General features: G+C 36.9%; 1 protein-coding gene across 3 annotated transcripts in view; it reads right to left on the reverse strand.

Annotated features, from left to right (window-relative positions):
• The window catches only part of SCN9A (sodium voltage-gated channel alpha subunit 9), a 122,454-nt gene that overhangs the window by 39,912 nt on the left and 59,197 nt on the right, over positions 1 to 23,345 (reverse strand). For 2 of the 3 annotated variants that reach the window (XM_064484879.1, XM_031451583.2), the window contains 8 exons: positions 21,899 to 22,105; positions 19,987 to 20,274; positions 17,675 to 18,046; positions 14,542 to 14,671; positions 13,097 to 13,335; positions 10,917 to 11,090; positions 9,799 to 10,155; positions 6,719 to 7,192 (listed from right to left, as the gene is read on the reverse strand). In XM_064484879.1, the coding sequence (XP_064340949.1) occupies positions 6,719 to 7,192; positions 9,799 to 10,155; positions 10,917 to 11,090; positions 13,097 to 13,335; positions 14,542 to 14,671; positions 17,675 to 18,046; positions 19,987 to 20,274; positions 21,899 to 22,105 (2,241 nt within the window). The remainder of the gene's footprint in view (positions 1 to 6,718; positions 7,193 to 9,798; positions 10,156 to 10,916; positions 11,091 to 13,096; positions 13,336 to 14,541; positions 14,672 to 17,674; positions 18,047 to 19,986; positions 20,275 to 21,898; positions 22,106 to 23,345) is intronic. The other variant, XM_031451584.2, reaches the window with a different exon arrangement.

The following is a 23,345-nucleotide window of genomic DNA, read 5'->3' on the forward strand; positions in this document are numbered from 1 at the left end:
ACCTGACCTCAGACTGGCTCCCTGAATAATCCCATGGTTAACGTAACATACAAAATTCCAACCTGTCTACAACTGATTTATCTTCTTAAAACTCCCAACTATCCACTGTTCACCATCACTTAGCCATCCTACAAGTAGCTCACAATTAAGATGTCCCCCAATTAAGCTGTCTCTTCCCCCTAAGTTTTCTTCTCCCTGTGTGTATTTTTAATAGCATCAATACCTATCTAGTTTTCTATGCCAAAACTTTTTATTATGTGTCAATCTGTATCTCTCCAAAAGATATGTTGAAGTCCTAATCCCTGGCACCCTTGAATATGACCTAAGGTGGAAACAGGATCTTTGCAGATGTGGTCAAGTTAAGATGAGGTCATTAGGGTGGGCTGTAATCCAATATAGTTAGTGTCCTTATAAGAAGAAAAGACAGAGACAAATAGAGAGAACTCCATGTGACAATAGAAGTAGAGATCGGAGTCATGCAGCTGCTAGACACGGAAGGCCAAGGATGAAGGACCACCAGATGCTGGGAGAAAGCAAGGGAGGATCCTCCCTGGAGCCTGCAGAGAGCGCATGGCCTTGCCGACACCTCCATTCAGACTTCTAGCCTCTAGAACTGTCAGAGAATACAGTTCTGTTGCATAAAGCCCCAAGTTTGTGGCAGTCACAGGAAAAGACTATATTCTTTGAAACAGCTCACAACTCACATATCTAGACCCTGAGCCCTTCTATTTTAACTTGCAAGTGCCTTACCGTTATTCCGCATGCCACCATTACTCCCTTAGCTTGCGGCCTCATCGACTCTCCTCTGAATGATTGCAATAGCCTTCCATCCCCTCACCTTCCTCCCCTGCTGGGCCTTATTACACCCCCAACCAAGCTTTCTCTAAAAGGACAAGTTTGCTAAACAAAGTATAACAGAACAAGACAAAGTTTCTTCTTTCTGTTAAATAAAAAGAAACCCATTTGAAACTCTTGTCATGGTAGATGAAGCCATTTGCTATCTGGCTCCAACATACAACTGTAACCTACTCCTTCCCAGCAGGCATCCTCACCTGTGCTTCCACACTTTCTGGGCCCTTCACCTCTACCTGAAAGCTGCCTCTCTCCCTCCCGCCCTTCCTCCTCCTTTCCCGCCCTTCCCCCACCATGGATTCTCTTTTTACCGTAAAACCCACTTCAAAGGCCATCACCAATTTCTTTTCAAGATGAGTCACAGTATCCCTATTGTGCCTCAACATACTGTCTAAGTATCTGTTTTAATTCTTGTTGTATGTTTAATTATAATTTCTGGTTTCTATATGTGTTTCTCCTCAAAGGCAGGAAACTTGCTTTACTCTTACTCACTTAACACAATGCCAGAGACCAAGAAAACTGTGAGCCAACAGCTGCTGTTGAAATGAGTACAATGATGATGACTTCCCGGTGTCCAGCCAGCAAAAGCCAATGAGCAGGCGCTTAGGAAATGTGAGTTGAAAAAAACGAACAGCTACAGTTTACAGAAAATGTACTCAGATGTATTCCTTTGCAATTTTTTTCTCCCATAATAATCAAAGCGAATGAGGGCTTTGTGTGGACTTTGCTTCCTTTAGGAACATAAATTTTGCATAATTGTGTTTGCTATGTTTTAAATGATACTCTCTTGGAGGTAGGGAGTGTGATTATGTGAAGAATGAAGGTTTCTTGATCTCCCTTCTCCAAGGACCTCTGCTAGCTCCATCACAACTTTGAGACGTTTCAAAACACGAAGGAACTACTGAGTAAAGCTAAGTATCCCCATCTGGCTGGAGGAGGAATGAATGGGGGACCTTTCTGTGAGGAAAATTCTACCCAGGATGTTTTCCACTCTGCTGAGTACACAAGATGGGGAAATTCACTTAAGCCAGGCTTGATCATCCATACACCTGTCAAAAGATCAGTAAAGAAGATCTGGGGTATTAGTTTCACAGCGAGCAGCTTCTCTGAAAACTATTAGAATTTACACTACTTCAAAATCACATGAGGCTGTTATGTTTTTAAATATCTGGAGAAGTAAACTGGATAAATTTAATGTTTTCCCTTGAAATTTACAAACTTTCAAAATCAGTGTTGTAATTCTGTACATTGTCTCTATTTTTTAACTTTACGGCAAAGAAGGAAGTAATTTTTAAAAACTGAAAACAAAGGGAACATCTCTTTAACCCTCTGAGAGCTCTCCATTTAAACGTTATTTATTTAGTTTTTTAGAGCTTTCAATTTTGAATTTGGCACGATTTAAACAAACAAACAAAAAAAAGAACTACACTTCTTAAGCATTTAGTGAAGCCAGATGTCAATCGCACTAAATTACTGCAGCTCGGTGAAAAAACTTCTTTTTCTCTCAACAATTGTTAGCACAGTGCCTGAGGCACAGTAGAGCTCAATAAATATTTATTGAATGAATGGATGCATTTCACGCTTCATTTGAGGCACATAATAATGAAGCGCTTCATTGCTAATGGTGAAGATCTGCAGTGTGTTAATGTTGGCCCAGTGCTTCAGGGCGGCACTGCGCCCCAGAAGGAGGCTGATTCTGAGAGGGGCCATCAGTTCAGAGTCTGCATCCTGAGAAGCAGCGTCGGGGGTCTTATCCTCATGCGTCCCCTGGAGAGGACAGTGTATCATTCTCGATTCCGAGACAGACTCTATCTTCAGAGAAAGGCTGATGTTCTACTGCCCATTATTGCCTCAAAACTGTTTAAGATATTTTACTCAACACCTTATCAAACTCATCTCTTTGGTCATTTTCTGGTAAAGTGTTTTATTACAAAATATTTCGACTTTATTCTGGAGTGTGTATTTAACTATCAGATCAAGAAAACCTGCCTATCTGAGAGCTGATACTAGAAAGAGGACAGAAAGTCTCTATAAAATACAATGGGAACAAAGGACGCTAGGTCCTAAAGAGAGGGTGGGATTTTTTTGTTTGTTTGGATGGCAAAGGTGTCAAAGGTCAAAGATGTTCTTCCTGCCTGTTCAAAATGCAGATTCTTAAACCGGCAAAAGGCGGAAATATCCCCAGGCCCTGAATAAAGAACATGACTTATCAGAAACCTGCATCAAAATGAGCCAGGGGTGGATTTAGGTTCACTTCCTATACCAAGTCAGTTCATTATAGTGGCCACTGGAACCTTGCTGGTAGGGATTCTGAGGCTGCATCCAGACTAAGGCAGAGAGATTCTGGAGGGTGTGGCCCAGAACAGGCATTTGTAACAAGCTCCCTAAGTGAGTCTTTACACACTAAAATTTAACCTGTAGCAAACAGTTACTTACTGTGTATACATGACCACTCAATTTCATACCCATGATAAATGTTAATGCGGCATTTACTTTCCAGTAGGCACTTGTCTAATTATTTACCTAAATCATTTAATATTTATCATAATTCTATTTTGCACATAAGTAAACCAGAAAAAAACCAGGTTTTTGTAAATTGCTCAAAATCATAGAGTTAGTAAATATCAAACTAGGAACTAAGGCAAGGATTCTATCTCCAGAGCTGCATTCTTTACTATAGTCCAAAGTAGTGCTTAAAACTTAAATAACTTACATGTGAATCGGGCATTACTTTCTACTGAGTAATCAAGATTTGCCTCTTTGGGCAAGGTTCATCAAAAATAATAGTTATTTCAAAGATATCTCAGGCATGAAAATATAAGAAAGTTACAAAGGAGACAATAAGCAGTTAAAAAATTGGGAATTCAAGTGGGAGCTAAAGATTAGGGGAATTAGAGCAGGGAGGTTAGCATGGAAGGGCAGTAGAAACACCTTAGATAAATAAAGAAAATCTGTACTTTTTTAGTGTTCCAAATTGAAAAACAAAACCAACAAGTCATAACTAGGAACATTTAAATCTCAAGCCACTTGAGAGAAAGACTCCAGCTAGACACAAGGTTTCACAGTTGGCAACAGCCTAATACTATCTCTAAATTATCTAACAAATTTCCTATAGATCTTGAATTTTCATTACTTCTCAAGCCCAGTACATAGTCAAGTAGGTATGAAAGTACTCAAGATGACACACTTTGAGATCTATCATGGAAAATGTCTTATAAAGAAGGACAAACTTTCAAAGTCCATAATTTTAAATATGAACCTTTAGAAGATAATAATGATGATGAATTCAATAATAAATACAATACCTAACTTTTTTTTTAGGGCTTACCAACTCAAATACTGTGCTAAATGATGTAAACAGACTAGCTTATGTATTTTTTATTACAACCTATGAGTTAGCCTCAAGTTCCTGAATACTATACCATGTAAACCACAGAAAAAAGGGTATTTTTTTCCTTATGTAGTTATGACTATAACGTCAGAAAAAAAACCCCAGTGATAGTTAGGAATATTAGAATGTTACCATCAAATGGTCTTTAGGTAACAGTTTAAAGGCACAAAATTTCATGCCTTTTAGGAAGAGTTTATGGGGTAGGCAACAGAGTAAGTTTACATATGGATGTTTAAAATGGTCTTATTTCAGTAACCAAATAGCTTATAGACCACATCACTAATTATAAAGGACAGCCGGATACTGCAACATCATAAACCTTCTCTGGATATCACAGGGGATGTAAATTCTTCAGAAACTGGCTCAGTACCCCAGTGGAGACAAACTGGGTATTAACCACAATAGACATGTGTGTTTTATCCCTAAAAGGGACAAAGGGGAAGGGAGGTAGACCTACGAATAACAAGACTGAGGCTCTTGTCGAGATTCTGCCTTGACTGGCTTTATAACTGTGGGTAAAGTCACTTCTTCTTACTAGCTTTTTAAGTTAGAAAATGAGGTGGGCAGATCCATAAGATTCCCTTTAAAATGTTATAAATAATTCAACATCCTAAGAATATGACTTTTATAGCAACTAAGGAGATCCATATATGGATAGCTACAGGCTTTGAGCAAAGAAAAATGACCAGGTAAGAAATGATTCCTCCCAAATATTAAGATGTAAGAAGTGTTTGGTAAACTCTGCCCAGCTACCAAAGTGCCTTGATGCCTAGAATCTCAAACTTACTCAGAAAGTCTGCCAGGTGATCAGGGTTTTACAACTCTAGTTTTCACAGGCAGAGAAAATGGGTAGTTGAATTAGTTTCCCTTTTCACATGAGACTAGATCCAGATTACTGCTCCTGAACAGGGTATGTGGAATCTAATTTTCTACCTCCAGGGCAAAACAATCACATCTTTTGAATTTTGGAGCTATTACTTCTTCCAAGTAAAGGTTTCAGAAATAAATAATAAAATATTTCAGTCCTTACTTTGTCATCTTGGAAATAACTTCTTTGTGTACTTAGAAATATATATTCATAATTTATTTAATCACCTATTCACTCATTAAATAAATACTGCATTTACTGTGCACTTAGTACTGGTCACATGGCCAGTGCATGGGTGCTACATGTGTGTGCACACATACACAGAGCCATGTATCTTTATTCCAAAATCCACTATAAATTTATAAAGCCACTATAAAGAGGATAGGTCTTAATACAGGGTTAAGCAGATAAAAGATGTTTGGTAAATACCTGTCAAATACTTTCAAATGTGACCGAAAGAAAGGAAAAATATTTTAAAGCGATATCTTAAAACTGTAAAGAGATGCCATAAAAACGCTTTGTCATAAAACTCACTTATGATTATTATAGTCCATATTAGTAAAAATACAGCTCAATAAAACTCTGAATATATGCAACCAGGTATGGTGAAGGAGGATACAAACGTTTTAATAAAAGGTTTGTTCTTAATGAGTTTGTAGTACCATTTGATGCATACAGTAATTTCTCAAAAAAAGTTAAAATGCCAGGCTAAATAACAAATTCAGGAAAAGGCATAAAATTGTGTGAGGTTCAAAATGTGATCATATCTGGAGAAAAATTAGGAAAGATGCAGTAGTTATTACTTTTGAGTGCTCTGAGTACTGTTCTAAGCATTTTACATGTGTTAATTCATTTAATCCTCACCTAACTCTGTAATGTAAGAACTAATAATGTTACACATGAGGAAGAGAAATCTGAGGACTATGTCTTGAAGGACACATATAGGATTTTGACTAAAGAAGGAAACCCCAAGCAAGATCATGCAGGTTGTGTGTGTCTGTGGCCCAGAAGAAAACTGGCCTGGTACAGGTGTAGGGGCTCCAGGTGACACAGCTGGTCAGCTGGTTGGGGCCATGATGGGAAGGCTTTCTCTACAGTCTGCAATTCAGGAGACTTTAGGGATCAAAGATTCAAACAAGTAACATCATTAGGACTGAACCTGAGTAAAACTAATCAAATAAGTGGATTAGAGTAAATGGAAAATGGAAACAGAGACACCAGTTGGGCCTCCACGTGGAATGGTTTAGGCAAGAAGTAGAGCATGCAAAGAGAAAGGGGATGAAGAGGTGCTGTGGATTCAACAGACTGAAGAAGGAGACTGTATGTGACTTTACAATTGATAACAAGCAGGGGATGAAGAAGGGGAAGACAAAGATACCTGGTGCCTTCAAATCTAGCTAAATGGGATTAAATTAATTATTAGGAACCAGTAGTAAACCTTACCACATGAACCTTCAGGAAGCTGTTCTATAAATTCACACATGCACACACACACACACAATCCATTAGTATGCAATATTAGAAAAAAATTTATGACAACAAGAATCTGAAGTTTTAATTCATACTAATTAATAACACGAAACACAATGCGTATAAAACAATCTTACCCCTTTGCTGTATTCACTATCTGAATCACTGCTAAGTTCTTCAGTGTTCATAATTTCCAAATCAGATTCCCCAGGTGCAATTGGCACTGTCACGGTGAGGCTGGGATTATGAATAAATGATTGACCATCACTTTCTTCCATCAAGTATTTGTCCACGCTGTTTCCAAAACCACTGGTTTTATCTTTCTCTTTGTGGAAATGGTGATCCTTGCTCATTTCAGCGAGCGTGCGATTAGAGATGAAGTTCTCCTTCTTACAGTTTAGATCTGCTCGTCTTATCTCTTTGGAAACCTTTGGCTTTTTGGAAAATGCTTTTAAGATAAATTCATGTAAGGTTTGTTTCACATAATTTATTCCCTTCTTAATTCTGGCCACCGCAATCTGGAGGTTGTTTGCATCGGTGTCTTCTTCAATTGCTGTAAGATTGTCTGAACTAAATGAGCTCAATAATAAAGCAAGAAATAGGTTGAGGACCTACATCAGGGTGGGGAGAGGGTGTGGAGAAACAGGGAGACAGGAAATAAAAAAGAAAGTAAGTGCAGTCTTCTGAGACACAGGCCAAAATCCAAACCAGCAATGAAGAGCCCCTAGATAAGAAGATGTCATGGGGGCAGAGGAGAAGCTAGACTCCTCATCAGTCTCCATATCTGAGCTTCTGTGAACTCTAGGGAGCAGAGGGCAGCCACATCCTTAAAGGGCCAGCATGAGGAGCAAAACAGATGTTCCCTCACCATTATCATGATGTCACTCCTAAGGTCATTTCTGCAGCAGAAATCCCTTGTCTAAATCCCTTTTATGGGCCTAAAAAGCCCTCCTAACATTTACCTTTAATTACTACTTGTTACTTGAGAGAAAAAAGCAGAACAAGAAAACTGTGACTGGTGCCTACTGTGCTTCAGGTAACTTAAGCCAAGATCTGTGTTCACTTTTCCCAGGAGGGAAATGTCACTTACTGCAACAAATGGAACATATAGTACTTGCAGAGCTCCTGTAATAAAATATTCTGTCCAAGAATTGTGCCAACTTGCAACTTAATGAGGCTTTCAAAGCAAAGAAAAAGAGCTGCCCATTGAACTCAACTGAAATGAGAAAATGGCACTATGATTGGGTGGCTTCATTGCCAATCATTTTGGCTCTAGAAGAGATTATAAAAGAGGTCAGGACAACTCCTATCCTTGAAGCAAAACCCTATTTGTGTGCAAAACCATTTCTGTTCTTCCTCTTGGTGCTAGGGGTCCAGGTGAACTGAATATTGTTAAAAAAAAAAAAAAAGAATTCTCACAGAGGGCTAAACATGTGTAAATTATATTTTAAAATCATTTTATATAGAAAACAAAAAGATAATAATTGAAATACCCTTTCATGTAAGTTTCTTCATGGCCAAAAACATCTATCTCATATTTAAACAATCAAAATTAGACCAAACTGAAAAAAAGAGATTCAACCCCAATTCTGGTCAGACCTAAAACAATTTTTCAGAGATGTAAGTAGAAAAGTACAGGTTAAAAATGTCTATGTTAATATATCTGATTTAAGAGAACAATCTGAGGGGGATGAGAAAGAAAATCACAGAAAACAATTTCATGAATCATTAAGGAATTCTGAAATTGTTTATTTTCATTTTGGTCTTTATTGTCAATGAAAATAATATTACACTATGAAATATATGTTTGTTTATGTGTATATTTTAATATGACTGTTGATGAGAAGCCAAGAGTTCATTTTACCATTAGTCTCCCTAGTCAATGCAAGTGTTAATAGACTTTTTTTCTTTAATCTTGTAATTACATTTTTTTTTTCCCGCTTCATTAAGATAGAACTGTCATATAATATTGTGTAAGTATAAAGTATACAACATGATTTGATATGCTTACATATTGCACAATGATTACTACCATAACATGAGGGAACACCTCCATCATGTCTCATAATTACCATTAATTTTTTGTGGTGAGAACATTTAAGTCTACTCTCAGCGAATTTCAAGTTCGCATAGGGGCTACAAGGACGAAAAAAATTAGCAACTTATTTCCAAGCCAGTGGGAGGTGAAGGTACTAACCCTATGGCTGTTACCAAAGACAACTGCCTAGGGTAGTTGATGAGGAGTCTGATGCCAGGATGACTATAGCAAGCCAACATGGTGGCTTTGAAAACTGAAGTGAGTCACTGAAGAGCATCTTATCTCAAATTTCTCCTGCTTGTAAGCTTGAAAATTCCTACCAACAGGAAGGTATAAGAAAGAAGGAAACAAACAAGAGAAGGCGTACAAGCCAAGAAAGCACTAACGGAGAAGTAGATCACTTGTAAGAGATGCTATAGAGCAGTGGTGGGCAAACTTTTTCTGTAAAGGGCCAGATAATAATGATTTAGGCTTTGCAGAACACAGACTGTCTATGAAGACTACTCAGCCCTGCCCATGTAGAGTAAAACAATCAAAGACAATATGTAAATTATTGAGCAAGTCTGTGTTCCAATAAATTCTGCTTATGGAAACTGAAATTTGAATTTTCATAGAATTTCCATGGGCCCCAAAATATTATTTTTCTTTAGATTTTTAAAGCTATTTAAAAATGTAAGAACAAAATTCAGTTTTGCAGGGCCCTACAAAAGCAGGTGGCGTGCTGGATTTGGCCCATGGGCCATGTAGTTTGCTGACACTTGTTATAGATGCTAATCTTGTATGTGACAGTAATGCGGCAGGAATAGTCCTCTCATTTGCCTTGTTCCATTATAACTTCATTTTTGTTACTGTTAATTATATCTGATTACTAGTATAGCTTCATATTTGAATCGATGTTTAACAGATATGAAAACCACAGATTTAATTCAGATGACATCATTATCAAAATGAGAGAATAAAGTACCAAATTTTCCATTAAAATAAATATTGTGAAAATATAAATCTGGGTTATCTGAAAATTAAGACAATATTTGCTTTTCTGTTTGTCACTGAATTAAGATGGCCACTATTCTATTATAGTTAATAGTTTTAAATTGAATTGACTCTATTATAAAAATAACTAATCATATAACAATTTTCTATGAAGAATTTTAAATGTATGAACATCTGATTACATACCACTAGGTTTCCAATCACCATGACCATCATGTAAACAATAAGGCACATGGCTTGACCGGCGACCTCCATGCAGTCCCACATGGTCTCTATCCACTCTCCACAAAGAACCCGGAACACAATCAGGAAAGAGTGGAAGAAGTCATTCATGTGCCAGCGTGGGAGTGTACATTCTTCACTGATCTTGCAGACACACTCTCTGTAGCTCTTACCAAAGAGTTGCATGCCAACCACAGCAAAGATGAAGACGATGATGGCCAACACCAAAGTGAGGTTACCTAGAGCTCCCACTGAGTTACCAATGATCTTTATCAGCATGTTCAGTGTTGGCCAAGATTTTGCTAACTTGAAAACTCGGAGCTAAAAGTAAACACAAAGTTTGATATTAATTGTTATGAAAAAGTTCTCAATGTTTCCAATCTTAAATTTTGTTTCAGAATTTAGTTCTAAAATATTGTCATGATTACCTGGCTGAAATTGATTATTTCTATTTTTCATTTTCATCTATTCTCAGTACTCCTGTTACTCTATTATTGCCACTATATAATTACCACACATATTTTGAAGGAACCGTAATTTCAGTTCAGCATTGCTATAGAAGCCTCTAATCATGGTATTATATCCTTTAGAATTGGTAATTTATCTTTAATTCTATTTTCTGATACTTTGATAATTTTTTTCATGCAGACACAGGGAGAAAGCCCAACATGTTAGAGGAAAATGCATTGAAAAGTCTTTACTTTTTAATATTTTTTGGTATCAGACAACAATTTTGAGGGGACAACAATTTGATCTTTAATTATCAAATCCACAAAGTAACGAATATATTATAATGGTTGAAATTCTATAAACCATAAGCTTATTATGAAATAAATTATTGCCCTACCATTATACTAGCATATACAACTGAATAGCTCTTCAAGATCCTAAAATTAAAATATTCATGTGATTTTGAGCTCTTTAAGTGCTTTTGTTATTGAATGAACTTTATTTTACTAGATGTCAAGACCTAATCTTGCCTTTTGATTCAAACCTCCAAAAGTTTTAAAGAATAATAATGCAAAACCAAAGAAATACCCCTTTATATATAGAATATAATGGTAAGGTTGGTCTATATTTACCAGTCTGAATGATCGTAGAACTGACAATCCTTCCACATCTGCTAGAAAAAGCTCCACTAAGCTTAAAGTCACAATAAGGCTGTCAAAAATATTCCATCCTACTTGGAAATACTCATATGGATCCATGGCAATCAGTTTTAAAACCATTTCAGCTGCAAAGATGCCAGTAAAGACCTATGTAAGAAATAACAATGTTTTTCTAGTATTATTAGAGGGTATGGAATCAGCCTGATGATGATAATGACTATCTGTTTAGCATTTACTGTATTTCAGACAGTGTGCTAGATACTTCATAAATGTATATTACTATCTCATTTAATCCTATAAACTAAGTGTCATCATTCCTATAGCTCTAACACCAGCACTTAAGGGTTAACAAGCTCTAACTCTCTTGTCAGCTCTCATCACCTTTAGATAGCACTTCAGAAGAGTATATTACAATTCCAGATAAATAAAACCTTTGAAAATTAATATAGTTACTCTTTGCAAAATATTTCTGTGGGTCAACAAGTTATTTTGGAAGAAAATAAAAAGGAAACAGATTGATACTGAAATTTTGAGCCAGTCTTTTTTTTTTTTTCCCCTGGGTTGACTACTCTTAGAGTAAAGGAACATGTTGACTCACTATTTATCAGTGGAAGAGGAAAAGGTATTTAATTGACACAGTGGCAGCTAAAGTAAGACTTCCAAAGCTTTGACACAGAAGTGCATCACAAAACATCATTAATTTATGACATGCCTTCAGAGGACTCACTTAAAAAGGCGACAGTGAATCATTTGGGTACAATTTGATTCAAAGAAACTGATGAAAGAAGGTTCAGAAGGAAATGTTTAGCTCTATAACTGTGTGAGTCATTTTTTAAATAATGCAGCATTAAGAACACTAGCGGGGAACACCCAGACTTGGGATTGTAGTGATAGATAAGAAACACGGTGAATCTTTTTTGGATTCATGGTGATGCAGTCAACTCAGTGAGAAGGTACTGATTTTCATGATCTGGACATCCACCAACAATAAGAAACTAGAAAGTCCTGCCTTTTTCCAATGAGGAATAGAAAGAAAGAAAAATGCTGACTCAGAGCACATGAGTTTCAAACATCCTGACTGGGAATATTCATAAGAAATTTGGGAGAGAAGATCGACTTAGAAACACTCTTTGACTTCAAAGATCAACTGGTTTGGGACCACGGCAAAAATTAAAATTACTTTATACAGGCATTCACAAAGACATCCAGAGTTATTCATGACCTATGCAGAGTCATAAGCTGGGAACTTTTTGCGATGAAACAGAACTTCTGCCTGCTTTATGCAGATTGTTAGCAACTAGCACTCTCTGTTTGCCATAAGGCATTAATTTAAGCTAGAGTCTGACACTGCATGTTTAAGAGATCACTCTGGCGTTAACTTTCCTAACAGAATCCTTTACCTTCATGAAGCCTACAGATCCCTTCTATCTGCCCCTATATTTTCTGTGTCTAGTTTAATCATTTTGGTTTCTCAATATTCTTGTTCTTAAGGGTTGTTTCTGCTGATTCATTGAAAGCATGATGATAATGATTGATGATGATGGTGATGACAATAGGTTTAATTTGTTGAGTACTTACTATATGCTAAGCTAATAAGTAGAACGTGTTTATTCCTCTCAATATGATAAATAAATACTATTATCATTATATTATAAATAATAAGTATAATTTTATAAAGTATTATTATTATATAAATGAGAAAATTAAAAGACTATCAACATTAAAACATTCTTTCAAGGTCATATAATCAGTAAGAGGCAAAACCAGGATTCAAACTCAGGACTTTGCTCCATGGTAGAGCACATGCTTAGCATGCACAAGGTCTTGGGTTCAATTCCTAGTATCTCCTCTAACAAAAAAGTGTTGCTGGTAAGAGACATGCTGGCAGGAAAACACACTATCAGCTCCCAAGATGGTGACCCATTATGGAAACAATATTGTTATTTATAGACCTCAATACTACTGCAAAATAATTTTAAAATACTATCTATTACCAGGAACTTGACTCTGCACAAAATGATTCATACTGTAAATTCTGGATATGCGTAATTACCTGGCTATATATCCATCTGACTTTAAAAAAAAAAAGAAATGACAGCCATGATAACCAAAGAGAGAAGCTCTGGATACATAAAACACGTTAAGAGACTTACTAAATTTCCCACAGTGAGCACGTTTTTGAATTCATCAGTCATTGGGTGATGTTCCATAGCCATGAACAAGGTGTTTAAAACAATGCAAATGGTAATAGCAAGATCTACAAAAGGATCCATTACAATAAAGTAGATAACTTTTTTGAATTTTATCCAATATGGAGAGCAATTCCAGATCAAGAATGTGTGTGCAAATCTGTACCACCAAGGTGGACATTTCTGTCTGGACTCTTCAAGTTCTGGGAGGAAAAAAAAACATAGACGACATGAAGTCAACCATTTGTCTATTGTATATTTTATTCCTAACCAGATACAGATCAGTAGTACACTAACATTGAAACAAGTCTCCTGGTTTAGACTTTGCAAATTTAACAGTTACCGTTTCTATGAAAGCATCATGTGTTACATAAAAATCTTACATCTCATGTCCATTTATTGGATCAAGCATAAGGAGAAGGCAATGAAATTAATGAATGAAAGCAGATATGGGTATCTCTGAGAGAAGCATGCACTTCACATCTGACGGTAAACAAGAGAACTGATGTTTTCTTAATGGAGATATATATTTTTTTAAGATAAATGTACATATACCAACATACATACTTTCCTCTGTGTCTTTAATCCCATTACAATAATAACACATTTCCACTCCATCCACCAAAAAGCTTTTGCTAGTTCATAGGTGAAAACAATCCCCAAACGAAGAACCTAGAAATAATTTATGGAGTGACTCATGCAGTAGGTATTACGTACCATTAACATATTTACTTCTCATCATAAATTTAGGAGGTGGGTAAAAATTTTGTCTGGGCCCACTGTGGGTGTGTGGGGGGATGAGGTGGTAGCCCATGGACAAGGTGGGACCTGGGACAAGTTGTGGGGAGAGAGGGTGGGAGCCAACACATTCTTTAGATTGCCACCCTTTGACTCTCAATGTATCTTGGGATCTGACCACTACTATTGACAGCATATTCTCTAAAGATGCCTTTGCATCATTATCTTTACAGATATCAAGTCACATTTTACAAGTTCATAGAATGTACTCAAAGGCAGCAATTTATAGACATCTGCAGGTTTGTATTATTTTCTTGCATACTAGAAAGATGATCAATTTGGAGAGACCAGGTGAAATTTCTAAGAATATATAGTGAGAGAACCACATAGCCCAGGATTAACCTCACTTTCTTCATTTAGTACCATAAAGCTGTTTATCTTTGAAAGGTCATATCGCCCAAAGCCTGTCTTTAATCAAAAATAACCTTATCCACTTTTTAAGCAGATAAAGACAATTCCCCCAGCATCCACTGGTTATCCTTACCATTGCTTATAGTCATTTTATATTCTTTGAGATCTTCCTAAGAACTTGCTGTATCTATTTAAGGCTGACCAGGACTTACCTGACTTTTGTTAAAAATCTACATGGTAATGAGAATATCATTCCATACCTTCTACAGTGTTTGTTAATATGCTGGCCCTGCTCATTGCCCTTTTTCTGAGATTGGGATCATTCAACATATCTTCAGAAAGAAGGTAAGAACTGGGACGTCTTTTCTTGTGTATTTGATTAGTTGTACCCTAAAAAAAAAAAGATAATTAATTATAGTTCTAAGAATGGAATTCTAACAAATTGCAGGCATAAAATAAAATCTTGCTGACGTAGTTGGAATGTGTAATTAAAAGCAGAGAGTAGATTGTTGGTTTGAATCATGGCTCTGCTACTGACTGGCTGCGTATGGTAGAAGAGTTACTTAACCTCTGTCTCCACTCCATCATTGGTAAAATGGGGACAGTCACAGTACTTGCCTCACAGTCTTGCTATGAGGATTAAATGAATCAATACTTAGGAAATAAAAAATAAAATGAGCTGCTTTCATTGTTATTATCACTGTCATCAACTCTCTATCTTTCTAGACAGTTTTACCATCTGAGAGTCCTATGTGAGAACAGTTAAGCAAGTGTTGTAATGGTATGTGCAGAGGGTTAGAACCTCTACATTTTCTGATAAATTTCTGTAATTACTCTTTGTGGAGGTAACAGCCCTAAAGAAGGCTAGAATGATTGCTTTTTACTGCCAAGGAATATCTCATTAACTGCTCTGAGTACATGAGGACTCAGTTTGAACAGGACCATTAATACAGGGGAACTGTCACAAAATGGAGAATGTGAGCTCCATCTAACAGAGGTGACCACTCTCCAGCTCTAAAGGATTGCTGCCATGCAGGAACACGAGCTCAGTCTTACCAGGCACACCCATTTTTAGGTGAAGATGTCTCATTTCTACATCTTGGCAACTAATTCAAAGTTAAAATACTATGCCAGTTCTGGGCAGGCCAATAATACACACACATGTGTGATCACACACATATATACATACATACAGCCATACAACTCTACATTTATCATCTATCTACTTGTGTATATATGTACGTAGGTATGTATACACACACACACACCATTTTATAAACATATATATAGATACACAGATCTAGAGTTGCAAAGTTGTTTAGATATAATTATATATTCATATGATTAAAAGACAAATGGATGTAAATGTGCTCATGTGTGTACATACATATGTGTGTATGTACATGTGCAGAGACACACACACACACACACACATATTTGTCTGTGGCTTTTACAGAGATCTCTCTATAACCATGCTTTCTCTGACACACTCTCTAATTCACTGACTTTCCCAAAACAGAGATTTCTTTTCCCACAAGTCAAACAATCAACTATGTTGATTAAATAAATTCTTCTCCATGCAGACGTATCTCAGGTGTCAGAGTTATATTATTTGTCATGCAGATTTTTCATCTAAACTGTACATTATTCCACACTATTATGTTTTGCATTTCTACTGAATCTTAAAGTATTTACTAATTTCTCCAGTTCTGTAGTTTTAGTGATACTGATTTTTCTGTGGTAAAAATAAGGCTTTTTTAAAGTTATTATCCTCAATCTTATTTTTTAAATAAAAATAAAATATTAAATATTATTTCATTTAAAAATATGAAATAATCTCCAAATCTGATATGCATTATACAATTTTTTACAGATAATATAGATTGTCGAAAAGCAAAACACAACAAAGTTCTGATTCCATGGAAAATTAACATGCTCGTTTGATAAGGAAGCTCGTTTGACAGAGGGCTGAACTGACGTCATGCAAGCACAGAGGTTACACGTTACCTAAAAGCACATGCATTCATTCCAAAGGAAACATGTCTGTGGCCATGGCTTTGATGAAACTTTATTCTCACTTGAACTACTATGTGGTCTGCAAGTGTGAATATATGAATGAGTAGCATGAGTTCAGAGCTTGTTAGGTTAGGCTGAGCCTTGCTGATACTGAGTAATGCATGTAATATAGAGAGTGGCCTTAAGACGTAACCTAGAAACTCCAGAAACCAGAAAGAGCTCACTTTCCAGCCTAACCAGACCCTCTTCTCTAACCACTCATGGACTCCTAAACTCTTGAAATTGAAGTTTTGGAAGTGTTTTGTTTTTGTCTTTATGTGTATGTTTGCATTATTGTATTGTGTTTTGGATATTATTATATTTTTATTCATTGATTCCAGACAAAAAGAGTTTTGATTTTTTAATGAAAATAGGTTTCATTTATGTGTGGGAAAAAACACAGTTATTCTAAAATATTTCCAAGTTAAGAAGACTACCACACACTGGACAGAAAGTGTGATGGTTAAAGGTACAAGCTCTGAAATAGAGGGTCTCTGAACTTTAGGACTACCATTTATTAGCTGAGTGGCCGTTACACCAATGGCTTCATTTCCCTGTGCCTCCGTTTTCTCATTTGTAAAACAGGGATAATAATATATCACCTAACTGCCCTGTTGTAAATACTAACACGTTTGCTATTATTATTAACAACTCAAACAAGATCCCTTGCCATGAGGTATACATTAAGTAGTGACTTGAAAAAAATAGCAGGAGGTGACAAATAATCCAAATTCCCTTACAGACATCGAGCTGAAAGAGCAGCTGATAAGCTCAGCATGTATCCATGCTTTTCTGTGCTCAAATAGCATCTTTCTTTTTAATTTTTATTTTTTGAGTTTTTGTTTGTTTGTTTGTTTTGGGGGGAGGTAGTTAGGTTTGCTTATTTATTTTGGTGGAGGTAGTGGGGAATGAACCCAAGACCTTGTGCATGCTCGGCATGTGCTCCACCACTGAGCTATACCCTCCCCCCAATATACACATCTTTTATAAACTGTTTTCTAAGGGATGATTTATAATCTTGAGGTATAATATCAATAGACAAGTATCTTTTCTCAAAAATGGGGTTTTAAATATCTTTGAATGCAACACCTACAGCACATACTATGAGTATTAAGTTAATCGGTTAAAGGTGTGTTTCTCACATAAAAAACAGTAAGTTTTTTTGGTTTTTGTTTGTTTGTTTTTTAGTATTTTTAAGTATCATAAGTAGTTCTAAAATGAAAAGTATTGCAAAATGCAGAGCCATTCACAGGACCAGGGAGAAGGCCCCTCCCGCAGAGACCGACTGATGCAAGAGTAAGGGCGGAGCCATGCCTGAGCTATTTAAAACGTCCTTACGCTGTCATCAGAAGTTGCCTTATCTATTATCACCTCTGGCAGAAGCTGTCCATTAGGGAGCATGAGGGCTGCGGGTCCATCAACCAAGGAGACCACGCCGTTGCAGTCGACGGCGCTGTGCATCTTCCCGTTCACCGGCAGCACCGGGGGGGACCTACTGGCCTGACTGATGCTGCTGCTGCGCCGCTCCCGCGGTCTGTGGGGCACGAACAGTGAGCCCCTCCTGCTCTCACTGTCTCCGAAAATGCTGTGCTCATCGTCGGCAAATTCAGTCTCAGATCCAATATCTTTTCCTCGACCTTTGAAACTAAAAAGGCTTGTTCTGCTGCTGCGCCTCGCGGAAAACAAGGAGCCGCGGATGCTGAGCGGTGACTGCAGGAAAAAACAAAACACGGCATATCTCTGCTAAAGCACCTGAAAACAGGTGTGCATTTCACACAGCCACCACTGGGACCACCGGCCTGAGGGCAGGCGGCTCTGTACTGGTTTAAGAGATACAAACTGAAACACAAAGAAATTCCGCAAGAAGACAAATTCTTCCCAGTAAGGAATGAAAACACTTGGGCTCACCCTTTCAGGACCAGGCACCTTATTTGTGGCGGTACAGCTCTCTACAGTTTTGGCCTAGAGTCATCCCTCCATTCTTTCTGTACCATTCATTTTGCTGTAAAGAACATATCACTTTAAAAAGAATTTGATACTGATACCTGTTATAAAGCTTTTCATGTATCAATCCTTATGTTCCATAAGTACTGAAATTTTCAGGCCAAAGATCACACTGCGTGCATCTTTGCATGCCACTGCCTGCAACTCTGCCCTGCACACTGAGGGCTCAGTTAAGGTGTGTTAAGAAAGAAGATCTTTTAACACCAGTGAATGTACCAAGTCATAAAATATTAGAACTTGGAAAAGAAGTTGCCCAATACCAAAGTGGGGGGGAAAGTCACATTTATATGACTCGGGTCCAAGATAAACTGTGTCCATTAACCGAACAGCATAATCTTTGGAAGTATCTAACTGCATAAACGTTAGTGCTTCCTACGTAAAGGACAAAGCGGAAGGCATTGTGAACAAGGGAAAATGTGTATGACAATGCCTTTACCTTAGAATTAGCTGGGACCACTCCTGTCATATTTCTTTTAATTGGTATCATATATACTCAAGTTCTGTCTCCCCAACCAGATTATGAAATCTTTGAAGGCAGAGACTCCTTTATTTTTGTGTATGTCTGGTGGGGTCTTACAGACTTAAGTAGCTAGAAATTTTAAAAGAAGACACAGATGACAAGGACAGTAATTCTGAGTGGGAGACTGAGGAGCAGACTGAGAGGAGTGGAGAGAACACAGGCAACTTTGTGGCTGGGTGGCACCTGAGCTAATGGGTGAAGAACCAGTGGTACTACACCAGGGGGAAAACAAGGAAGGAAAGTCATCCCACTTAGAGAAAAGCATGTGTACCAAGCAGTAAAGGCATGCAGATAAAGGGCACGGAGGTAAAAGTGACAATCGTGGGGTCTGAGGGAAGCTGAAGGTCCAGAAAAGTGGCAGTGAGGCTGAAGCCAGTCCATGGCATTGACACGATGGGGTCTTGTTCTGTAGGCAGTGGCGATTCAACGGAGTTGTTGTTGGTATTTCTTTGTTTTTAAAGTTGAGGAAAACAACTTTGTTTTAGAAAAGTGATTTGAAGGGATTATGCAATGGAAAACAGGGAAGTGTAAAGGAGGACAGAAGTAATGGTTCATTTTGGAAGTTTGTAGGCAGGGAGACCTCAATTAGGGAGGTGTCAGTGGAAAAAGGAAAAAAAAATTCCACACGAGTCGAAATAACAGATCATGGGACTAGCTGGTATATTTCGGGGTGGAGGCTGTCAAGCGTGGGTGACTGATATTCTGGCGATACCTACAGTTGGTGATTACCTACAGCGTAAAGAAAAGGAAAAAAACTAGTCTAAGGTTAGTTTTTAACCAATGAGGCTTTACAAAATACAGACTAAATAAAAAAAATAAAAGGTAATTTATAGTGTAAACAATCTCTTCATTTCAACAATGGTTCTTATGAATATTTGTCTTGAATATTTATATTGGAGGAGATATGACAATTCCAAAACTATAAGCTCTTTCAAAAATGGTCAAACTCAAATGGAAAACTATGTACATCTACGTTCTCTCCATAAATGCCCAGGAATCAGCAGGCTTTTACCTAAAAACATACTAATGAAGTCCCTCACTCCTCTCCTGAGGTCCTTCCCTCAGACAGAACATTTTGCTCCATACTCCTACCTCCATGATACACACATGATCATTTCCGTGGTACCTGATTAGGCGTGGACAATCTCTTTTCATGTGCTCGCCAAGGACCTTCAACACCGAGGCGGAAACTTTTTCTCCTGATGTTCTCCTCTGATTCTGATTTGGACAATTTCTCATCATCTCCCTTTTCCTCCCCACTGGAGAGCTTCTTTTGATTCCTTTTCTTTCTTCTGTTTCTTCTCTCTTTAGCACTTTTAGAGCTCAGTCTGGATGTTTCAGAAGAACTCTCGGAGAGGCCCATTATCCTGCTTCTCCCAATGCTTGTGTATTCAGCGGCCGCCATTGCTATTGCCTGTTAGACCAAGAGGGCACACCCATGGTGAGTCACTCCAGAGTCTGGGAAGCCCTATCATGGGGCTCCTTTTACCATAACTTTAATTATACTGTGCATATGATCATGTCCCTTATATGGGAAGTAATGTTTTCTTTGCACTATGACTAGAGAGCTTACAAAATATGTATTTATTGCTTCTTCTGCAGTGTACCCCACATTGTCCTTTGGAATTAAACTATTCCATACAATTACACTATTTATAGTAAAGCAAGTTTAAATAGCATCCGTGAACTTTTAAATAATACATGTGAAAGTATTTATTTTAGGTAATTCAGGGACACAATATGCACATAAACCATGAGATGAGATAATCCATTTGTATACCTTGTTCAGGTAATGAACTCAACATTATCAAGAGAATCAAGCACTTCTATAGTTTAATGAAGAATGAATTATTTGAAAATATTAAGTTATTACAAAACATCTCAAGAAAATGAAAGAGACTTTTAGGGGTTCCGTATAAAATTCCTGGGATAGCCCAGTGTTACCTCTTTTATGAAAAATTAAGTTTTTATTATCAAAATAAAACAATCCTTGTAAAAATTTGGAAAATGAAGATATTGTAAATAAAACCCCCAAATTGCTCATAATCTTACATCTCAGAAACAACTGGTGTTAACATTTCTTCCAGTCTTTATATACATAATTTTTAAATTGCACCTTATACTCAGTTTTGTATTTTACAACTTAATGCACTGTTACATTAATATCTTTTCCTACCGTAATAGTCTTAAAACACATCATTTCATGGCTGAATAATACTCCAAGACACAGAAATATCATAATCCTCTTAACCATTTCCTGATTTTTTAGAAATTTAAATGATTTTTAATATTATTAAAATACCGCACCAAACATCTTTATCAAAATCTCTCTGCATTACAGACTACTACCCTCCCATCAATAGGTTAGATTCCTTGAAGAGATTTAACTAGGTCAAACCATCCAACATGTTTTAAGAGTCTTACCAAATATTTGAAATTTTGGTTCTCTTAACACAAACCTTTTCAAACTTCTCCACTCAAGTACCTTTTTGGAGGGAGAAGTAAGGAGAAATCCTCAAGAATTTGTGACTTAAGGTGGCCACAACCACAAGTACAATTTTCCTTAACATCTCACATTTTCCCTTAAAAATCCTTGCAACATTAACCAAAACTGATGCACATTTTACTTTCTACCTCACAGAGTACCTGTTAACTTTAACATCAAAATAATGTTCCCTAAACATTTGTGTACAATCATTACTCTGGGGAAATCCATTATATATGTTTGGGACTTTGCATAATACCATATATTTTGCTTACATTGAGGGATGGTGGGTAACAGGTTTAGGAGGAGGAACTTAAAACATGCTCCCTGCTGGAGTGAGCTGATTACGGGGGAAAGTGGGATGGGACAGATGTGAATACTAACTCAATCCAGAATTGCTTCCCTCAACCAAACCAGAATGAAGATTCAGTTTATATAAAAGAATCCAGGAAGGAAAATCTCCCTGAGGAAGGTCGAGCACAGACCACAAGGCTTCTTTTGTTCCCCTCTGCATTTCTACTTCTAGGGAGATTTTTAAACTAAATAACAATACCTCGGCTTCTTCTTGCTCTTTTTTAAGGTGATCTAACATCTGTTGAAATTCTATCTCTTTCTGCCGAGCTTCTTCGATGTTTGCCTGATTCTGTTCTTCATAGGCCATGGCAACCACCGCCAGGATCAAGTTGATCAGGTAGAAGGAGCCCAGGAAAATCACCACCACAAAGAAGATCATGTAGGTTTTCCCAGCAGCACGCAGTGTCTAGGGAAGAATGGAAATCATTATTTTAATAACACAAAGTTTTTTTTTTAAGTCATTTCAACTTGAATGGCACGTTAGGCATAGTAAATCAGACAGTTCTATATAACCTCATGTTATCAAAAATATAAAGGAATAAAATTGTATCTTCATGGAAAACGATCAGTATTAAAATAAACACTTTCAGTACAAAGGATACAGCAATCAATTAAACCTGTACTAAGTATGACTCTTGACTATTAAGCATAATAACCCTGAATTATTCCCCCCTAGTCTAAAAATTACTCAAAAACAAGCTGCTTTACTCAATTTCAAATTATAGGACCAGATAATTTCTATAGTATCTTTTACTGATAAAATTCTATCTATAACAAGAAGTATTAATGCTGATCTATTATGTTAATACATGATAAACAGCTTTATTGTATGAACTGAGGTATTTATCTTATATTTAATTAACATTTACTAAAAATTTTTAAGTGTAATACATGGTAAAAAATTCAAATAATACAAACATATTAAATGAAAATTAAGTCTCTTTATCCTATCTCTGACGCCTAGGAACTCAATCTCCTTTCCTATTAGTTTCTGTTGTTACCAATGTCTTCTTTTAAATTCTTAACAGTGAAATTGTTAGGTCAACAGATGTATTCACTTCAATTTTCAAAGAAATTCCTGTGTTACCATCTCCAGTGGTTCCCAGCAATGTGTGAGAAAGTCTGCCTCCCTGAATTTCAGACAGTGTCTCTCTTTTGATCTACTTTTTGGTGTTCGTCATTCTGACAGGAGAAAAATTGTATGTACCCCTCATTTCAATTTTCAGTAAAGGTATCTTTTTGCATAACTATGAAGTCATGTGTATTTCTCTTTTTCCTGTGAAGTAGATTTTTATATAATTTCTGTATCCATTTATAATACTCTCAGAAATTAAACAAAAAATAGGTATAAAGAAGAATCTGTGGCAATTTGAGAAAAATGATTTATTAGTTTTTATAATACAGAATAATCATTTTTGGTCTCCTTCTTCTTGGAGTTGGGCACTGAGAATACATAGGTGAAAAGACAGAGCTCACAGTCCCAAGAGGACCACATTCAAGTTAGAGGAGATGGCTACGTGAATGGGGAGTTACCGTCCAAGAGACGGATGCCATAAACTGAAGAATCTTCAAAGGACACAGAAGTGTAGAGGAAGGAGCAACTGAGTTGGGAGAGATAAATTAAGAGAAACGAATTGAGTTTTCAA

This window comes from Camelus dromedarius, chromosome 4 (genome assembly GCF_036321535.1).
Source record: "Camelus dromedarius isolate mCamDro1 chromosome 4, mCamDro1.pat, whole genome shotgun sequence".
NCBI classification, from domain to species: domain Eukaryota; kingdom Metazoa; phylum Chordata; class Mammalia; order Artiodactyla; family Camelidae; genus Camelus; species Camelus dromedarius.